Raw genomic sequence first — 17652 nt, forward strand, 5'->3', positions numbered from 1 at the left:
TATAACTACTTATAAAATTCTACCCCGGGGGCTCACATCTAGTGAGGATGGGCTTGGTACACCCAGGGACTCACATCAGGTGAGTATGGGCTTGGCACACCCAGGGACTCACATCAGGTGAGTATGGGCTTGGCATACCCAGAGTCCTCAGCTGGATATCATCATTCTTGGTGATTCCTCTCTCTCTCTCTCTCTCTCTCTCTCTCTCTCTCTCTCTCTCTCAGGGTAACTCGGAAACTTTTTTTTGGCAGGTGCAGCATAAGCCCCAGGCTTCCTTGCACTATATGATTAATAATAATAATAATAATATAGTATGATGTATAACTTGAGCTTGATAGCGTAAACTAGAATTAATTAAATAGTATTTAAACGGAAATCATGCCCATAATCGAGCAACACAGTAGCAGGTCACAAAGTAACGGGAGTGTTGTGGCATGGGGGACAAACCAAAGGGGGCGTTTCTCCTCCGAATAACGCCCTAATGAAATGTGCAACTCGTGCGATGTTTGTGGATATTCTAGAACAGGACATGATACCGTTAAGGTGGGTGTCTTTAGTGTATGTGAAAAAATTAGGCGCAAACTCTACGTTCTGATGGGTGTTTATGAGAGCTTGAAAAGTAAGGTGGATGCCCTTGAAGGAAGGAATTAAAATGAGGCCCATCAAGCTCTCAGCTGCCCAACTCAATGCCACAGCCCACACTTGTGCATCAGGCAACACAGAGGCAATCACTAAGGCAGTTGCGCTGGTCCCACAGGAGGTAGTTATTGGCAGGGAAATGGGAAGTATATTATGTAAGGAGGATAAGTGGAACAGAACCAGGATATGTCTGCAATGGGCAAAAGTAGATGACGTTGTATAGCAGATATCAACCTTTAAGGTACAAAAGGTGATACTGTTTTACACATTTGTTACTAATGATATTAAGAATAGGATATCTGAAGACTACTTAACAAGTACAGGGCAGTGACGGAAAAAAAGTTGCGCGTTAGAATTGAATTAGAAAGTGTCTGCAATTCTACCAAGACACGATAGGATGGAATACATGTTGAGAGCCTTGTCAATCCATTCTGCCCTGGAGAGAATGTGCAAGGCTCATGGGTAGAACTTTTCTCATCATGGTCTGTGCGTATTAACAAGAGAGATTGTTTTTATATAAATAGAATACACTTATATAGAAGGGATGCAAGAATATTTGCTGATGATACCGAGCAATGATAAATAGGTCAGAAAACTGCTAGATTGGGGATACACAGAAATGATGTATCCCAATGATACATATTAAATCTGATGAATTTGAAGTACTGATTAAGTCATCAAATGGTGACATTGTAGGGATAACGGAGACGTGTTACTCTGACATAAGAAATGCTGAGTTTGAATATGGGGAATATATTGTAAACAGGAAGGCCAGGAGGGGGGTTGTGCTCTTAGTTAAGAAGCATATTAAATCGGAGGCAGTGCATCCAGTTGACATGCGTGACCACTGCAATCTTGAGTCAGTTTGGTGTGACATAAGCGCTGGGAAAACAAAAATGAGAGTAGGAGCATGCTATAGGCCTAACATACTAGCAAGACTTGTAGATTTATTATGATTGAATCACATCCATCTTTAAACATTCTAAGCCACCTGCGAGCTGTGCTATGTGAAAGAGTAGATTCAACATAAGCATCTTTTAACAGTTCAATGCTTCAGCTGATGTTTTCTTGAGATGGAAACAAAATTTGTGAGCAGCGTACTGTTCCTCATGTGTTACGTCCATTGTTACAAAGTTAAACCTGAACCCGCATAAACTTGACTGACCGCTAAGGTCACACTATGCACACGAGTCAACGGCACAGTTCCTATATGATGCAACTTGGTTTGATCTGAAATTTCAGAGCTCGTCTAGAAATAGCCGCAGAATGTTGTTCATGAAAAATTAATGATCATTCTTAATTGTACATCCTGCGTATAATATTTTAACTAAATTTAGTATATAATCAAGTAGCATAAATAAGCATTATTAATTTTAATTGTGAATCTTTGGCAAGGTGTTGTCACTATTCACAAACATAAGCCAGTCCAACTGATATGAATAAACACATTAAAATCTAAGTACGCAAAAACTAAAATTTGAAATATGCAAACTAAGGGTACTAGAAAAAAATGGGCTGCACACTCAAAATCAGTATTAAAAATACTGTAGGCTCTGTCCATCATATTTCTATTTAAAATTTTTTTCACTGTTGTTCAGTGTAATCTAAAATAATCACTTTACTGGATATGGAAAATATGATTATCATTTAACACATACTTCAACAGTTTTAGAGAAAATCAAGATAATAACACAGTACAAAATGTTAAATTTTTATTAATTACCTGCTTTCTGACAGCAAGGATTAATTTCTTTCCTTCAATTTCTTGATGTGCTTCTACCAGTGTTGTTAAATTATCTAAAAGCTCTGGTAATGAAGAGGATTCAGCAGAGGTATCATTATGGTGATCTTCTTCTTCTTCTTTATGATTATGTTCATTATTCTGGTCCAATTGGTGTTTATGTTCATGCGTATGTATATACTGATGAGCTGTAAGTGCAAGTATAATGCATAAATATGTATATTTGTAAAATAATAAGAGAAATTTACCTCAATATAGTACGTATGATACTCTCCAGAAATTAAAACGAACAAAGCGAAAAAACTTACATTACAGTAACAAATAATATAAAAAATAATTAAAATCAATTTAACACAATAGAACTCAATTTAACACAATTAAAAACACAATTAACACAATAAAACTCAATTTAACGCAATTAAAAACACAATAAAACTCAATTTAACGCAATTAAAAACACAATTAACACAATTTAACGCAATTAACGAAAAAATTGTAAAAACGATTTTCCTTCCTGAAGCTGACAACGCTATTTTAAACATATATCTATTATGTATAATAGTTATATGTTTAAAATATCCAACAAAATATAATATTTTTTTCTGTATATTTCTTATATAATTATATTTACAAATAAGATTTGAAAGTTATTCACTTTGGTTCAAAAGTTATTCGTTAATTAAGATTTCAATATTAGTAAGCACTAGTAGAATATTTATAACCATGAATCAAGAAAAAAGCTTGTTAACTATATACTCACAGTGAACCAATTCTGCAAAGCTTTGCTGACTCCATCATGATAAGATAAGGGTATTGTTTAAATAACATGCCCGCCGGTCCGCGAATTAAATGATCAGCCCTCATACATAAAAATTGTAATACTTGTTTATTTTGCAACAAAGGTATCGAAGGTTTCATTGCTATATTCAGGTGTTCAAAATGGGTTGACGTTTCACTTTAAAATAAAGTTGAAGGTCTTAAACTCGAAAAACATTTTCAAAAGGTTAAGGTGGTCATTTCTGGTTATAAGTTCGAGCATATTCATTCATAATCATTAAAGCCATATCGAAATGCCACAGCTAAACCGTCCTCGTGGATAGCACAGTTGTAGAAGTGCTGTCCACCCCACACCGGGTGAAAAAGACCTGAGTTCGAGTCCAGTCGATGAAGTGAGGAATTTTTATGGGCCTTTTTCACAATGTGGCTGAGTTAGTTGGTCTCAGGCGAGGGTAGCATGGTTTTTTCTCCCGGAAACTCGAGTTTCATCCAGCAAACAGAAAAATCTATCTCAGAACACACACAATTTACAGACAGTATACATGAAGCAACATGGCCTTAGTCGCAGATGCTCCTAAAACCCTACAAAAGCGGCAACAACAGCCAGAGCTAATTCCAAAATATATAATTGTATACATGATAGGAATGAAATATTTACGTGTGTGTATAAACATTTATTAAGTATTTTATTATTGTTCCTACTTTTGGACTAGGACTAGGATTTTGGACTAAAGATGAATATGGCTAAAACAATAGTAATGATGAACAAGTATGCCACAGAAAGGGACATAATGATTAAAGAAGCAGTAATTGAAAAGGTGGAATCATATACTTATCTGGGACAGGTTATTAGCTGTAATAATGATAAATGGCTGGAAGTCAAGAGAAGAATAAATTTTTGGATGGATAGCATTCAGGAAATATAGTCACATACTGAGAAGCAATGTCCCATTTTGTCTGAAACGTAAAATAATGAACCACTGTATACTCCCACAACACGATTTATGGAAATGAACCTTGGGCACTAACCAAAAGAATGGAAGAGAAGTTGAGAACTACACATCGAAGAATGGAACGAATCATATTGGGAGTATGACTCGAACTAGATAGCGTTAGCTTAGTATAGTATAGTATAGTATATAATATATTGTCAATTAATCAGTAAAATCTATTAATCTTGTTAAACTTCGTTGTCAATTAAATTGTACTTTTTAACTAAATACATATAACGACTTAGCTTACAAACGTAACATAATTAATTAAATACATAACTTGATACGGAAGTTATATAAATGGAACTCGTAGATAATACTCGATACTGAAAAATATATATAGCGTTATAATTGTGTTGGGATACAAGTTTAGGGTTATAATTTTGTACTGAAATTGAAATTTTATTGAAATTAAATCGAAATCATGACTCAGACCAGAGTAGCAAAGCAAAAGGCTCAAGATAATGGGAGTGCTGTGGCTCAGGGGAGAACTGAGGGGGGCAGTTGCCATCTGAATCACAGCCTTTTAAAATACATTGCTTGCTTGATGTTTGTGGAGCAATCGGGTACGGGACATGATATTGATATGCGGGATGTCTTTGTGTGTGCGCGATGTAAGGAATGTAAGGAAATCAGGCAACAACTCAGCGTTGTTATGGGCCTATATGAGAGCTTGAAGGACAGGGTGGATGCTCTCGAAGGATCTAAATTGAGGGACCCATCAAGCTCTCAGCTGCCCACATCAACGCCAGAGCTTTCATTTGGCCATCATGCAACACAGCGGCAACCCCCAAGGCATAATGCGCTAGTCCCACAGGAACTAGTAGTTGTTGGTGACTCTATTGTCAGGGAAACGGGGAACATGCTTTGTAAAAAGGATGTCTGCGTGGGTAGCACAGTGGTATCGTCACCGTCCTCCCCACACCGGGTGGAAAAGGCCCGGGTTCGAATCCCGTCGATGACGCGAGGAACTTTATTGGCTTTTTTCACTCCGTGGCTGAGTTAGTCGGTCTCAGACGTAAATAGCAAGGTTTTTTTCCCTCAGAAACTGAGGTTTTTTCGTCCAGCAAAACAGGCAAATCGACCAGAGAACACACGCAATTTACAGACACGAATACGGGTTAATGTAATCATTTAAGGGTAACCCTAATATAGTAATTTGATTTTTTTTTTTTTTTTTTTGTAAAAAGGATAGGTGGAACAGGACCAGGGTATGTCTGCCAGGAGCAAAGGTTGATGACGTTGTAGAGCGGATATCATCCTCTAAGGGCACAAAATGTGATATAGTTGTACACGTTGGCACCAATGATATTAGGAGTAGGAAACCGGCAGAATTACTTAACAAGTACAGGTCACTGTTGAACAAAAGCCGAGAATTAGGGTTGAATTTGAAAGTGTCTGCAATTCTGCCCAGACACGATAGGAGGAAGTATATGATGAGAGCTTTGTCGATCAATTCGGCCCCGGAAAGATTGTGCAAGGCCCTAGGGGTAGAATTTTTTTCAGCCTGGTCTGTACTTGTTAACAGGAGAGACTGCTTCTACACGGATGGGATACACTTAAACAGAAAGGGTGCAAGAATATTTGCTGATGCTATCGAGGCAGTGTTAGGTGGATCGAAAACTGCTAGCTTTGGGGGATACAAGGACTAATAGATTAACAGTAGCCCTTGGCAGAGGTGAAAGTGATTCTAGCACTGCTTCTATTGGAATGAGCAGCAGAAGCCTGGAAAACAAGATGCAGGGTTTTTCAGAGACTGCTGGGAGTCATTGCGGTACAAGTAAACACATGGGTTGTGTTAGGGTAGCTAAGAGTAGGAACAGGTGCATTTATACTTGCCTGTACACCAATGCTAGGAGTTTGGTAAATAATTTGATGAATTCGTGGTATTGCTGAAAACATCAAAGGCAGCTATTGTTGGGATATCGGAGACGTATTGTCACACAGATATAAGGAATGCAGAACTGGAATTTGGGGAGTACAATGTCTACAGAAAGGATAGACAGGATGGGAAGGGAGGAAGGGTTATGCTATTAGTTAAGAAATGCATAAAATCCAAGGAAGTGAAGCCAGTCGACATCGCTGAACAGTGCAGTGTCGAGTCAGTTTGGTGTGACATAAGCATTGGGAGATCAAAATTGAGAGTAGGAGTGTGCTATAGGCCTAATGACTCTGATGAGTATAATAAGAAACTGTACAGGGAAATAGAGTGGGCCAGTAAATCAGAGTTTTATAATGGGGAATTTTAATTTCCCAGATATTGACTGGAACTTGTAGTGTTGGTCACTAACACTAGCAAGGTTTTGTGGATTTATTGGATGATTGTTTTCTACATCAGCATGTTCGGGAGGCAACTAGAGGGAGTAATACTCTTGATCTGATTACAGTAGTGATTCTTCATGCATTAAGAATCTGCAGATAAATGAACCACTAGGTGGCAGTTATCACAGTGTGCTGAAGTGGGATTTACTCAAAGAGATAACTACCATCAGAGATAAAAGGATGGGTTTTTGCTTTCGTAAAAGCGACTACGATGGTCTGAGACAGTATTTAAATTCTATACAGTGGGACCAACAGCAAATTCAAAATGGGAAGCATTCAAAGAACGTACCTTGGAAGCTACTAGGCTTTACATACCAACTAAGAAATATTGTTCAAGGTTTAGGCGTAAATGGATGTCAGATGAACTAATGAGAGAAGAAAAATGCATGGGATACATATAAATTAATGGGTGACATGGAAGCCTATGATAGATATAAACTGGTCTCTAACCAAGTCACAAAGGAGATTAGGCAGGAAAAGGCAGATTATGAGAAATCCTTGGTAAAGGATGCAAAGAAAAACAGAAAACAGTTCTTTACCTATGTAAACTCTAGAAGGAAAAGGGATGAATCAGATTGGTCCACTGGATATTAATGGTTCAACAGTTGAGGATTCTGCTCAGGTGGCTAACAAATTAACGAGTATTTTGCATCTACATTCACACATGAGAAGTTATTCAGGAAGGGAAATGCCAGAGGTGAAGCAAACTCTGTCAGTGAGTTAGATGCTTTTGTAATAACTGAGAGGAAAGTGGAGGAGAAATTGTTCAGGATAAAAAAAAAAGGCACCCGGGGTGGATGGGATCTATCCAGTTATATTAAAGGAGGCAGAAAAGGAAGTAAGCAAACCCTTAGCCATAATTATGGGAGCTTCTTTAGACTCAGGGGAGGCACCCATAGACTGGAGATGTGCAAATGTGACCCCAACTCACAAAGGAGGATCAAAGGCTGACACAAGTAATTATAGACCTGTGAATTTAACTTCTGTTCCAGTAAAATTAATGGAGGCACTGATTAAAGAAGCACTGCAGGATCATCTAGACAAGCCTTCAGTTATAGCTCGGACACAGCATGGTTTTGTTAAGGGGAAGTCTTGTCTGACCAATTTGATTGGATAGTATGATGCAGTCACAAAAGAACTGGATGCAGGGAATTACTTTGATATTATATATTTGGACCTTAGAAAGGCTTTTGATGCTGTTGCACATGGAAGACTGCTGCACAAATTGGAGCAGTGTGGCACTGGAGGCAAATTGCTGCTATAGATAAGGGGATGGTTGAGTGGCAGAAGACAGAGAGTGGTAATCAATGGACACTGCTCATCGTGGACTAATGTTATTAGCGGAGTCCCTCAGGGTTCAGTGTTGAGTATTGTTTTCTCTATTTATAACTGATACTGATGATGGTATATCAAGCTTAATGTCCAAGTTTGCAGACGATACAAAGGTTGGCAGGGTTGTTAAGGACTTACTGACGCTATGCTGCTGCAACAGAACCTGGAAAGGTTGAGCAGATGGGGTGAGAGGTGGCAAATGAAGTTTAACATTGACAAATGTAAAGTACTACATATGGGTAACAGTAACCCCAGAGCAACGTATTAACTCTGTGGTACTACACTGACAGTGGTAGAGAATGAAAAGGACCTGTGGGTGATTGTGTAGGCAGATATGAAGTTCTCTGAGCAGTGCAGACGGCCTGCAAGAGTAGTTCATGGTGTCTTGTCAATGATATACAGGAATTTTTCTAGCAGTGATAAGGAGGTGATTATTCCATTGTATAAGGCAATGGTTAGGCCACACCTTGAGTACTGTATACAGGTCTGGAGGCCTCATTTCAAGAAGGATGAAATGCTGCTGGATCGAGTACAGAGAAGGGCAACAAGATTAGTGAATGGAACAAAGGGTTGCTCTTACGAAGAAAGGCCTATGTTTTGCAAATTACAGTGTCTGGGGACTAGGCACCGGCGAGGTGATCTGATTGAGGTGTATAAAGCCTTGAATGGTTTGAGCATGCTCAATGCCAACGGGATTCTTCCTCTTGCTTAGAATAATCACGTGAGAGGGCATAAATTCAAATTGAGGAAAGACGGATGTAGGATAGATGTGCGGAAATTTGCCTTTAGCCAGCGGATAGTTGGTTGGTGGAAGTTGATAGCCTAAATAAATTTAAGGCTCAGCTGGGCAGGTATTTCGAACGAACGGAGGGGTGAAATGGGAGTGTTTTTTTTTTTTTTTTTTTTTTTTAATTTTCTTGGCTGATGTTGCTTGCTTTCTTGCATCATATGCCTCTACTAATTCTAGTGCTAAGAAATCATGGAACAGAAGTTGAGAACTACACAGCGAAGAATGGAACGAATCATATTGGGAATCAGATTGTTAGATAAGAAGAGAAACATATGGATTATGCAGCAAACTCAAGTAAAGGACATTCTTGCGAAAACTAAAATGGTCTTGGGCAGGACACATAGCTCGAAGACATGGTGACAGATGGACTAAGAAAATAATAGAATGGTACCCAAGAGGAGCTAGAAGAAAACCTGGATGACAACAGCGGAGATTGATAGATGAAATTCATGAGTTTGTGGGTAGTAAATGGATGGCCATTGCACAAAACAGAAGTAACTGGAAAGTTGCTGGAGAGGCCTTCATCCTGCAGTGGATTGAAATGGCTGATGATGATGATGATGATGTTGTCCTTACTTAAGTACCACTGAAACAACATAGACAGCATAATAAATAAAATTAAAAATATATATATATATCGGCATATTCGTTGCAATGTACAGTATTGCTAATACATTGGTGTGCAAAACTTAAGAAGCAACACTATTTCTAAAGGTTACAACCACAAAAATCTTTACTTAAGGTACTCTTTATTGATGAGAGTAGATTCAGTCTCAGCAGCGATTCTGGACGTCAGCTAATCTGGCAAGTGGTTGGCACACGGCATCACTCCGCAAACATCGCTGAAAGGGATCGATATGGTGGTCGAGATGTTCTCGTCTGGGGAGGCGTTATCTTGGATGGACGTACACAACTCCAGATACTGGAAGGCGGTACTGTAACCAGTGCACGCTACTGTACTGAAGTAATTCTTCCCCGTTTGCGTCTGTTCCGAGATGCCATTTGCCCCGAGTTCGTGTTTATGGATGATAACGCCACACCCCAATCGCACGCAGCTGTTGATATGCTTTTGGAAAGTGAGGACATTGTTCGTATGGATTGGCCTGCCCGTTCTCACGATCTAAATCCAATCGAACACATATGGAACGCTCTAGGGAGACTCCTAGCGGCACGTCCACACCCACCAGAAAATGTTCACCGGCTGAAGATGGCGCTGAGAGAGGAATGAACGATGTTACCGCAAGAACTTAGCAACAATATTGTTCTAAGTATCGACAAGCGCTGCAAAGCCTGCATCGGCATTAGGGGTGTCCATATCTCCTACTGAGGACCATCTCTTCCCTTTGTTCGATCTTTGGCAGTGATGCATCTGTATCATGGCAGCCAGTGCTATGTTGCCATTTTTGAATAAAGTCCCTCTGTACCGTTTTATTTCCGTTGTTGTGTGTTTCCTTCATAATTTCTGTACCTAGCGAGGTTCCTTTGGTATGCTTTTCCCATATCCAGGCCATTCCTATCAGAAGCTCCAGGTGAAAACTGACTGGTCCTTAAATTTTGCACACCAGTGTTTTCAATTTTCACATGATTGATATATGAACTTATTTACTTTTTTTCCATCCATCCCTTTCTTTGAAACACTGCAAAATTCTGCAACCTGTGATATCTTTAGCATGGCAGGATTACCTCCCCCCCCTTCCCACAAAGGTTTCAATCAGGTGGTGGGCCTGTGAAAGCGATCACCGAGGGGGATAAACACCACAGATCACACCTGCACTTTAAGCAAAAAGTAATAAAATCTGACTGCAAGTGCAAAATATCAACGTGCGAAAGTTTCCGCCATGGCTGCAAGCCACTTGTGCCAAAGAAACTTCAGCGCAAGTGCCTTACAGTACAAAATATTAGCCTATTGCAGTGCATCTCTTTGAAAGTTGGAAATATATTGTTTCAGCGTGTGCTCCCTGACCAGCATGACCATAGTAATTATCCAACTTGACGTCTGCAGAATTGGCAACTCTGAAGTCATCTGTTTGGGGTATTTAAGGCTTATTTTATTGGGCCATACATGCTCAAACCAGTGGTCAAATTTGATAATTAACATGATCATGCCAGTCAGGGAGCACACATTGAAACAATATATTTGCAACTTTCAAGGACTTGAAAGTCTGGAGATCTTCTTAGTAAGAACAACCTTTTCTTCCTCACCAATCTCATTGCCCTTCTCTATACTCGTTCAGCAGCTCTACATCCTTCTTAAAATGAGGCTTCCAGACTTGTATGCAGTACTCAATATGTGGCCTAACCACAACCTTATACATTTGGCAAAAACCTCTTTATCCCTGCTAACAAAATTCCTGTATATCATTGACAAAATCCCATGAGCTCTGGCAGCTTGTCTGTATTGCTCAGAGAACTTCATATCTACAGCACAAACAGAAAATCGACCTCAGAACACAAAAACCTTCCCTTCACTAAACTCTAAGTATAGTACCACACAGTTGGTACGTTACTCTGGAGTACCAGCTATCGATATGCAGTATTTTGCATTTGTCAATGTTAAACTTCAATTGCAATTTCTCAGCCCATCTGCCTAACTTTTCTAGATCCCGTTGCAGTAGCATACCGTCATTCCTGTCATTGACCACCCTGCCCAACTTTGTATCATTTTCAAACTGGGACAATAAGCCTGCAATGCATTCATCAATATCATTCATTAATATAGAAAATAACAACGGGCTCAACACAGAACCCTGGGAGACTCGACTAATAACATTAGTACACGAAGAGCAGTATCCATTGGTTATCACTCAACCTTCCGTTTATCTATAGCAGCAACTTGCTCCTAATGTTACATTGGTCCAATTTGTACAGTAGTCTCTTTTATGTGCAACATTATCAAAAGCTTTTTTGATACTGAAGTTTCTTATGCTGAATATATTTTGGAACCTATTCTATTGTTCAAAATTGTATAAACAAGTTTCGATTCTTTACGGTTACGGAATTGTTTGAATTTTAAAAAACCACTATAAAGTTGGTATTAGTGCGGTGCTCTACAAGATTAACAGAATACTTGAGAAAACGGGGTATAACTCACTCAGCTTGCGATGAAGCGGGACAAAATATGTGGTCACATGGCATCAGTATGGCGTATGATTCTTCCAACGGCTAAACAGGTCTTACAGCGGTGAACCATGCTCAATAAGGGTATCTATGTGATTCTGTGGCAACAAATCCCATTCTTCCATCAGCGCAGACCTTAGCTTACCAAATAACTGAGCAGTCGGCTGTTGGTGTGAAATGCGACGCCCAAGGGCGGCCCACACACTTGTTCAATATCAGATTTAAGTCTAGTGATCGTGCTGGCCACGGCTGTCATTAGATAACTTTAGTTTATTCAAAATATTCCTCCACCACTTGAGCTCTATGTGGAGGGGCGTTGTCATGCACGAAATGAAAATCTGGGCCAACCGCACCCCTAGAAATCTCGCATAGGATTCGAGGATCTATTCTCGGTACCTCTGCGCAGTTACGCAGAGGTACCTATCAAAACTATGTACAAGGGTGTGGCCATTGATCGTTATTCTGTCTCATACAAATACGCTGTCTCCACCCTAAGTGTCCCTTTCTCTGATGTTGGAGAGATGGTACCACATTACTGGAAATCCCCATTGTCTTGCTTTCCAGGCTGCTGCTCAATTGCATTTCAATAGAAGCAGTGCAAGAATCACTTTCACCTCTGTCAGTGGCTACTGTTAATCTATTAGTCCTTGTATCCCCCCAAGCTAGCAGTTTTCCGACTCACCTAACACTGCCTCGATAGCATCAGCAAATATTCTTGCACCCTTTCTATTTAAGTGTATCCCATCCCTGTAGAAGCAGTCTCTCCTGTTAACAAGTACAAACCAGGCTGAAAAAAATTCTATCCCTTGAGCCTTGCACAATCTTTCCGGGGCAAAATTGATTGGTCTCAGTTGACAATTCATAATAATTCAAAACAACTAAATTTGGACTGTCAAAAAGAAGTAAAAGAATACAATACATATTTATTTTATTATATTATAAAAAAAAATATATATATATAATAAGTTACTCATTATAATGGCAGCAGGAGTATACGTACCTTGATATTCTTTAACAGGTAGTGAAGTAGTTCTTCGTTTTCGATCAAAATTGTAATCATGTCCATGATGTGGATGATGGTGGTGATGGTGGTGGTGGTGAGAGTTCTTATTTTTGCTAACTTTATGTGGGGTACTCTTCGAATCAAAGATTTCTCTTTTGTTAACTTTGTTAACTTTTAGGATATCACTATGATTGTGATGCGAATGATAATCCTCAAACTTGTCTTCCTTCTTGTGAGCAGAAAGATCGTGGTCTTTAATAATAATGCCTCCAAGACCCAAGTTTTCAAGAAGATGTTCAAATCCTTCAAAGGTCATCATACCTTCATGACCATATTTGTTGAAAATTTCGTTAAGAAAGAATCGATGGTCCACAATTTCAGAAGAATATTGGGAATGTCCTCGATACGGATGAGAATCGCCTGGGTCGTGATGATTATGGTGCCCTTTTGTAGAGCAGCAACAACCCATCATAAGAGAGCACATAAGAAAACATGCTAAATTATTCTTTGTGGGTTCCATTATTATGAGTTGCGATATGAAAGTGGGTAGGTGCCAGAGCTTCAACAGAAGAAATTACAATGATTCATCTCAGTTTACAGAATGCTGATGCACTGAAAAATATGAAAATAATTGATGATAAAGTAAGTTATTAAGAGAAACTGATATAGAATTTTTGTAAATAATTGTATAAAATTTTGCTGGGGTTCTATCTAGTATTAACAATACAAAATTTGTTCTCAATTTTTAAACATGGAATGTTTAAAAATGTTTATGGCTAAGGAATTCTCAATGGCATCTCCAAGTAAGGTTATCTTTTTTGTTTTACAATATCATAAACACTGTTATTCATTCTCCATCTCTTCTCGAAAAAATACCTTTCACTATACCTCGCTTTAATTTTTATCATGAAACTTATTTCTCACTGCCTGCCTCAGTCCCTCGTACTCAACGTTTACTTGCCAGCCCCTGTTCCGTTTTCTTCAGGAATAAAAAATAATAACCATATTGATTATACGCCTAACCCATCTATGTATAAAAAAAATATATTTTACTCTGCTTCGCTAATTTTGTATGTATTTTAATAAGAACGATTGCTTTGTATTGATACCCTGTAATGCTTAGCTTTCCCACCAGAGCCTAAGATCTGCGTGTTAATTTGAAAAAATGCTAACAAACCATATATTAGTGCTAAACAATTCCTCACTAAAAGAGCGTATACAATTTCTACCACAACACCAGTGTAAAAACATCAGTTACGGTATTCAATCAATGTTAATGTTAATCCCAAGGGAACAGGGGCATCTGAAGAAACTATATGAAACCTTCATTTTTAGGATGTGGATCGGTTGTGCCACACAGATTTAAGCAGTGCAGAATTGGAATTTTGGGATTACAATGTGCACAGAAAGGATAGACAGGGTAAGAAGGAAAGAGGGATTATGCTATTAGTTGAGAAACATAAAATCAAAAGAAGTGCATCCAGTTGACATGAGTGGAAAGTGCAATGTTGAGTCAGTTTGGTGTGGCATAAGCACTGGGAATGGGAAAATGAGAGTAGGAGTGTGTTATTGGCCTAATGACTCAGTACAAAGAACAGCTGTGCAGAGAAATAGTGGGCCAGTAAATTAGAATGTCTTGTATTGGGGGATTTTAACTTTCCAGATATTGACTGAAACTTGTGGATTGATCACTCACACTCTAGCAAGATCTTTGTGGATTTATTGGAGGATTGTTTTCTACAACAACATGTTCGAGCAACCAGAGGTTGTAATACTCCTGATCTCATTATCAGCAGTGATTATTCATGCATTAAGAATTCATAGATAAAGGAACCACTAGGTGACAGTCATCACAGTGTACTGATGTGGGATTTTCTTAAAGATGTAACTAATATCAAGGGTAAAGGGAAGGGTTTTTTCTTTTCCTAAAGATGACTACAGTGGCTTCAGCCAGTTTTTAAATTCTGTTCAGTGGGATCAACTGATGATGTTTAAAATAGTGAATTCCAAATGGGAAGCCTTCAAGGAATTAATTTTGGAAGCTACTAGGCTTTTCATACCAACTAAGAAATAGTGTTCAAGATTTAGACCTAAATGGGTGTCAGATGAACTAATGAGACTCATGGCAGAGAAAAAAATGTATTTATATACTACTACAGTATAATTTATATACTTTAGCAGTATATAAATTATCAGGTGACTCAGAAGCTTATGGCAGTATAAGCTAGTCTGTAATCAAGTCACAAAGGAGGTTAGGCAAGCGAAGCTGATTACGAGAAATCCTTGGCTAAGGATGCAAAGAAAAACAAAGGCTTTTTCACTTATGTAAACTCTAGAATGAAGGGGATGAATCAGATTGGTCCACTTGATGTTGGTGGTTCGACTGTTGATGATCCTGCTCAGATAACTGACAAACTGAATGAGTATTTTGCCTCTACATTCACACATGAGGAATTCTGTAAGGAAGGGGAGGACAAGAAGTTTGCTAAACACTAACAGGGACCCAAATAATTTTGTAATAACGGAGAGCAAAGCGGAGGAGAAATTGTTGAATTTAACTATAAAAAAAAAGCACCTGGGGCAGATGGATTCTATCCAGTTATATTGAAGGAGGCAGAGAGGGAAGTTAGCAAACCATTAGCCATAATTATGAGAGCATCCTTAGATTCAGGGGAGGTCATCGTGGACTGGAGATGTGCAAATGTATCCCCAATTCACGAAGGGGGGTTCATGTAAAGTAAAAAAAAAAAAAAAAGTAAACTGCAGCCATTATCAACCCACTGCAGGATGGAAGCCTCCTCATCAATTCATGTTGAGGGAAATGGACCATAATCTGCCATGCAGGTCCAGTGCGGGTTGACAGATTGACCATATTTAGAAGTCAGGGGCTTGAATCCCAGTCTACTCAAGGAGCGTGTGCTACTGCATTCCCGCTCTTGACCACTCGGCTACGGAGGGTGACGCAAATAATAATAGACCTGTTAATTTAACTTCTATTCCGTGTAAAATAATGGGGTCACTGGTTAAAGAAGTGATGCAGGATCACTTAGACAAGACTGCAGTAATAGTTCAGGTACAGCATGGGTTCGTTAAGGGGAAGTCTTGTCTGACCAATTTGATTGGATACTACCATGTGGTCACAAAGGACCCGGATGAAAAAAACATTTTTTGATATTACATATGCTTGGATGTCAGGAAAGCTATTGATACTGTTGCAAATGGAAGACTGCTTTACAAATTGTAGTAGTATGGCATCTGGGGGACATTGACAAGTTGCTGCAATGGCTAAAGGGATGGTTGATTGGGAGACAGCAGAGAGTGGTAATAAATGGACACTGCTCTGTGGACTAATGTTATTAATGGAACCTCCCAGGGATCGATGCTGGGCCCATTGTTTTTTTTTTTTTTTTTTTATATTTATCAATGCTATCGATGAAATATATCAGGCGTAATGTCCAAATTTGCAGATGATACAAGGGTTGGCAGGGTTGTTGATGACAGTGGAGATGGTGTGCTGCTGCAACGGGACATAGAGAAGTTTGGGCGGATGGGCTGAGAGGTGGCAACTGAAGTTTAACATTGACAAATGCAAAGTACTACATATGGGTAGCAGTAACCCCAGAGAAATGTACCAACTATGTGGTGTTACACAGGGAGATAGGGAATGAAAAATATCTGGGGGTGGTTGCGTGGTTTTCTGAGCGGTGCAGGGGGCTGGGGGAGTGGCTCATGGTGTCTTGTCGGTGATGTATAGTAGTTTTGCTGGCGGGAATGGGGGTCGTTGTCCCCTTTTGTGGGGCGGTGGTCGGGACACGCCTTGGGTGCTGTGTATGGGTCTGGGGGCCTCATTTTGGGAGGGCAGTGGGCTGCTGGGGCGAGTGCAGGGGGTGTCGGCGGGATTGGTGGGTGGAACGGGGGTTACCGTTGCCGGGAAGGGCTTGTGTTCTGCGGGTTGCATCGTCTGAGGACTGGGCGCCTGTGGGGTGGTCTGGTTGAGGTGTGTGGGGTCTTGAATGGTTTCAGCGTGATGGGTTCTGGGGGGATGCTTCCGCTTGCTCGGGTTGGGAGCCAAAGGGGGCGTGGATTCGGATTGGGGGGGATAGTTGTGGGGTGGATGTGCGGAGGTTTGCCTTTGGCCGGCAGGTGGTTGATTGCTCGCGCTGACTTCCATCTGTTGTCGTACTGGGCAGACATTTGGCGTGACCAGATGAGTCAAATGGGAAGGGTTTTTTTTTTTCTTTTTTTTTGGCTGATGCTGTATAAGCTTGCTTTCTTGCATCATGTGCCTCTGGTAATGCTAATACTAATGCTAATATCAAAACACGTTCGGCGACATCAGTGGCATTTCCAGTTAGGAGTTAAAGGTGCTATAGCCACATCATGGCGACATTAGTGTGGGTTTTTAGGGTCCGTAGTCTAAGGAAGGACCTTTATAATGTCACTCGGTTGTCTGTCTGTCCGTCCGTCTGTCACAGCATTGTACCGCTGGAACCACTCAACCTATTGACTTGAAATTTTGCATGGGTTTGTACATCATGTGGGCCAACATAATGCCATATTGATCATTGTTGGCAAAAATTTGTCTGATAAATGGGGCGACAAAATGTTGTAGACAACCTATAGCTTATTATACACCGTTGAAAAGAGCTCAACGAGTAGGTTCAAAATATAATTTTAAAATGGCGGCGCCAGACAGGAAAATGTGGGTAATTTTCGTGTCCCCACCTATATTTCCGTCGTTAATGGAGCTAAAAATTTAAAAATCACATTAGCTATGCGTTATTCGATACTTATCAATGGAAAACTATTCCGATCGAAATCTATCATTTACTTTTTGTGTTAAAATTAAAAAAAAAACAATTTTTTATTGCACTTCAATAGCGTGCTTCTTTGTACTAAGTAACTCTCCTTTTGGTGAATAATGTTATAATGTTAAATT

At 39.6% G+C, this 17652-nt stretch overlaps 1 protein-coding gene across 4 annotated transcripts in view; it reads right to left on the bottom strand.

Moving 5' to 3' along the window:
• Positions 1-17652, bottom strand: part of LOC150089811 (metal cation symporter ZIP14-like) — a 170318-nt gene that overhangs the window by 66345 nt on the left and 86321 nt on the right. For all 4 annotated transcript variants that reach the window (XM_090389658.1, XM_090389654.1, XM_090389656.1 and 1 more), the window contains exons 2-3: positions 12711-13325; positions 2363-2568 (exon numbers count right to left, since the gene is read on the bottom strand). In XM_090389658.1, the coding sequence (XP_090245784.1) occupies positions 2363-2568; positions 12711-13233 (729 nt within the window). In that variant the 5' untranslated portion in view covers positions 13234-13325. The remainder of the gene's footprint in view (positions 1-2362; positions 2569-12710; positions 13326-17652) is intronic.

Source organism: Mastigoproctus giganteus, chromosome 2, assembly GCF_048544385.1.
Source record: "Mastigoproctus giganteus isolate SK-2022 chromosome 2, ASM4854438v1, whole genome shotgun sequence".
Lineage (NCBI taxonomy): Eukaryota > Metazoa > Arthropoda > Arachnida > Uropygi > Thelyphonidae > Mastigoproctus > Mastigoproctus giganteus.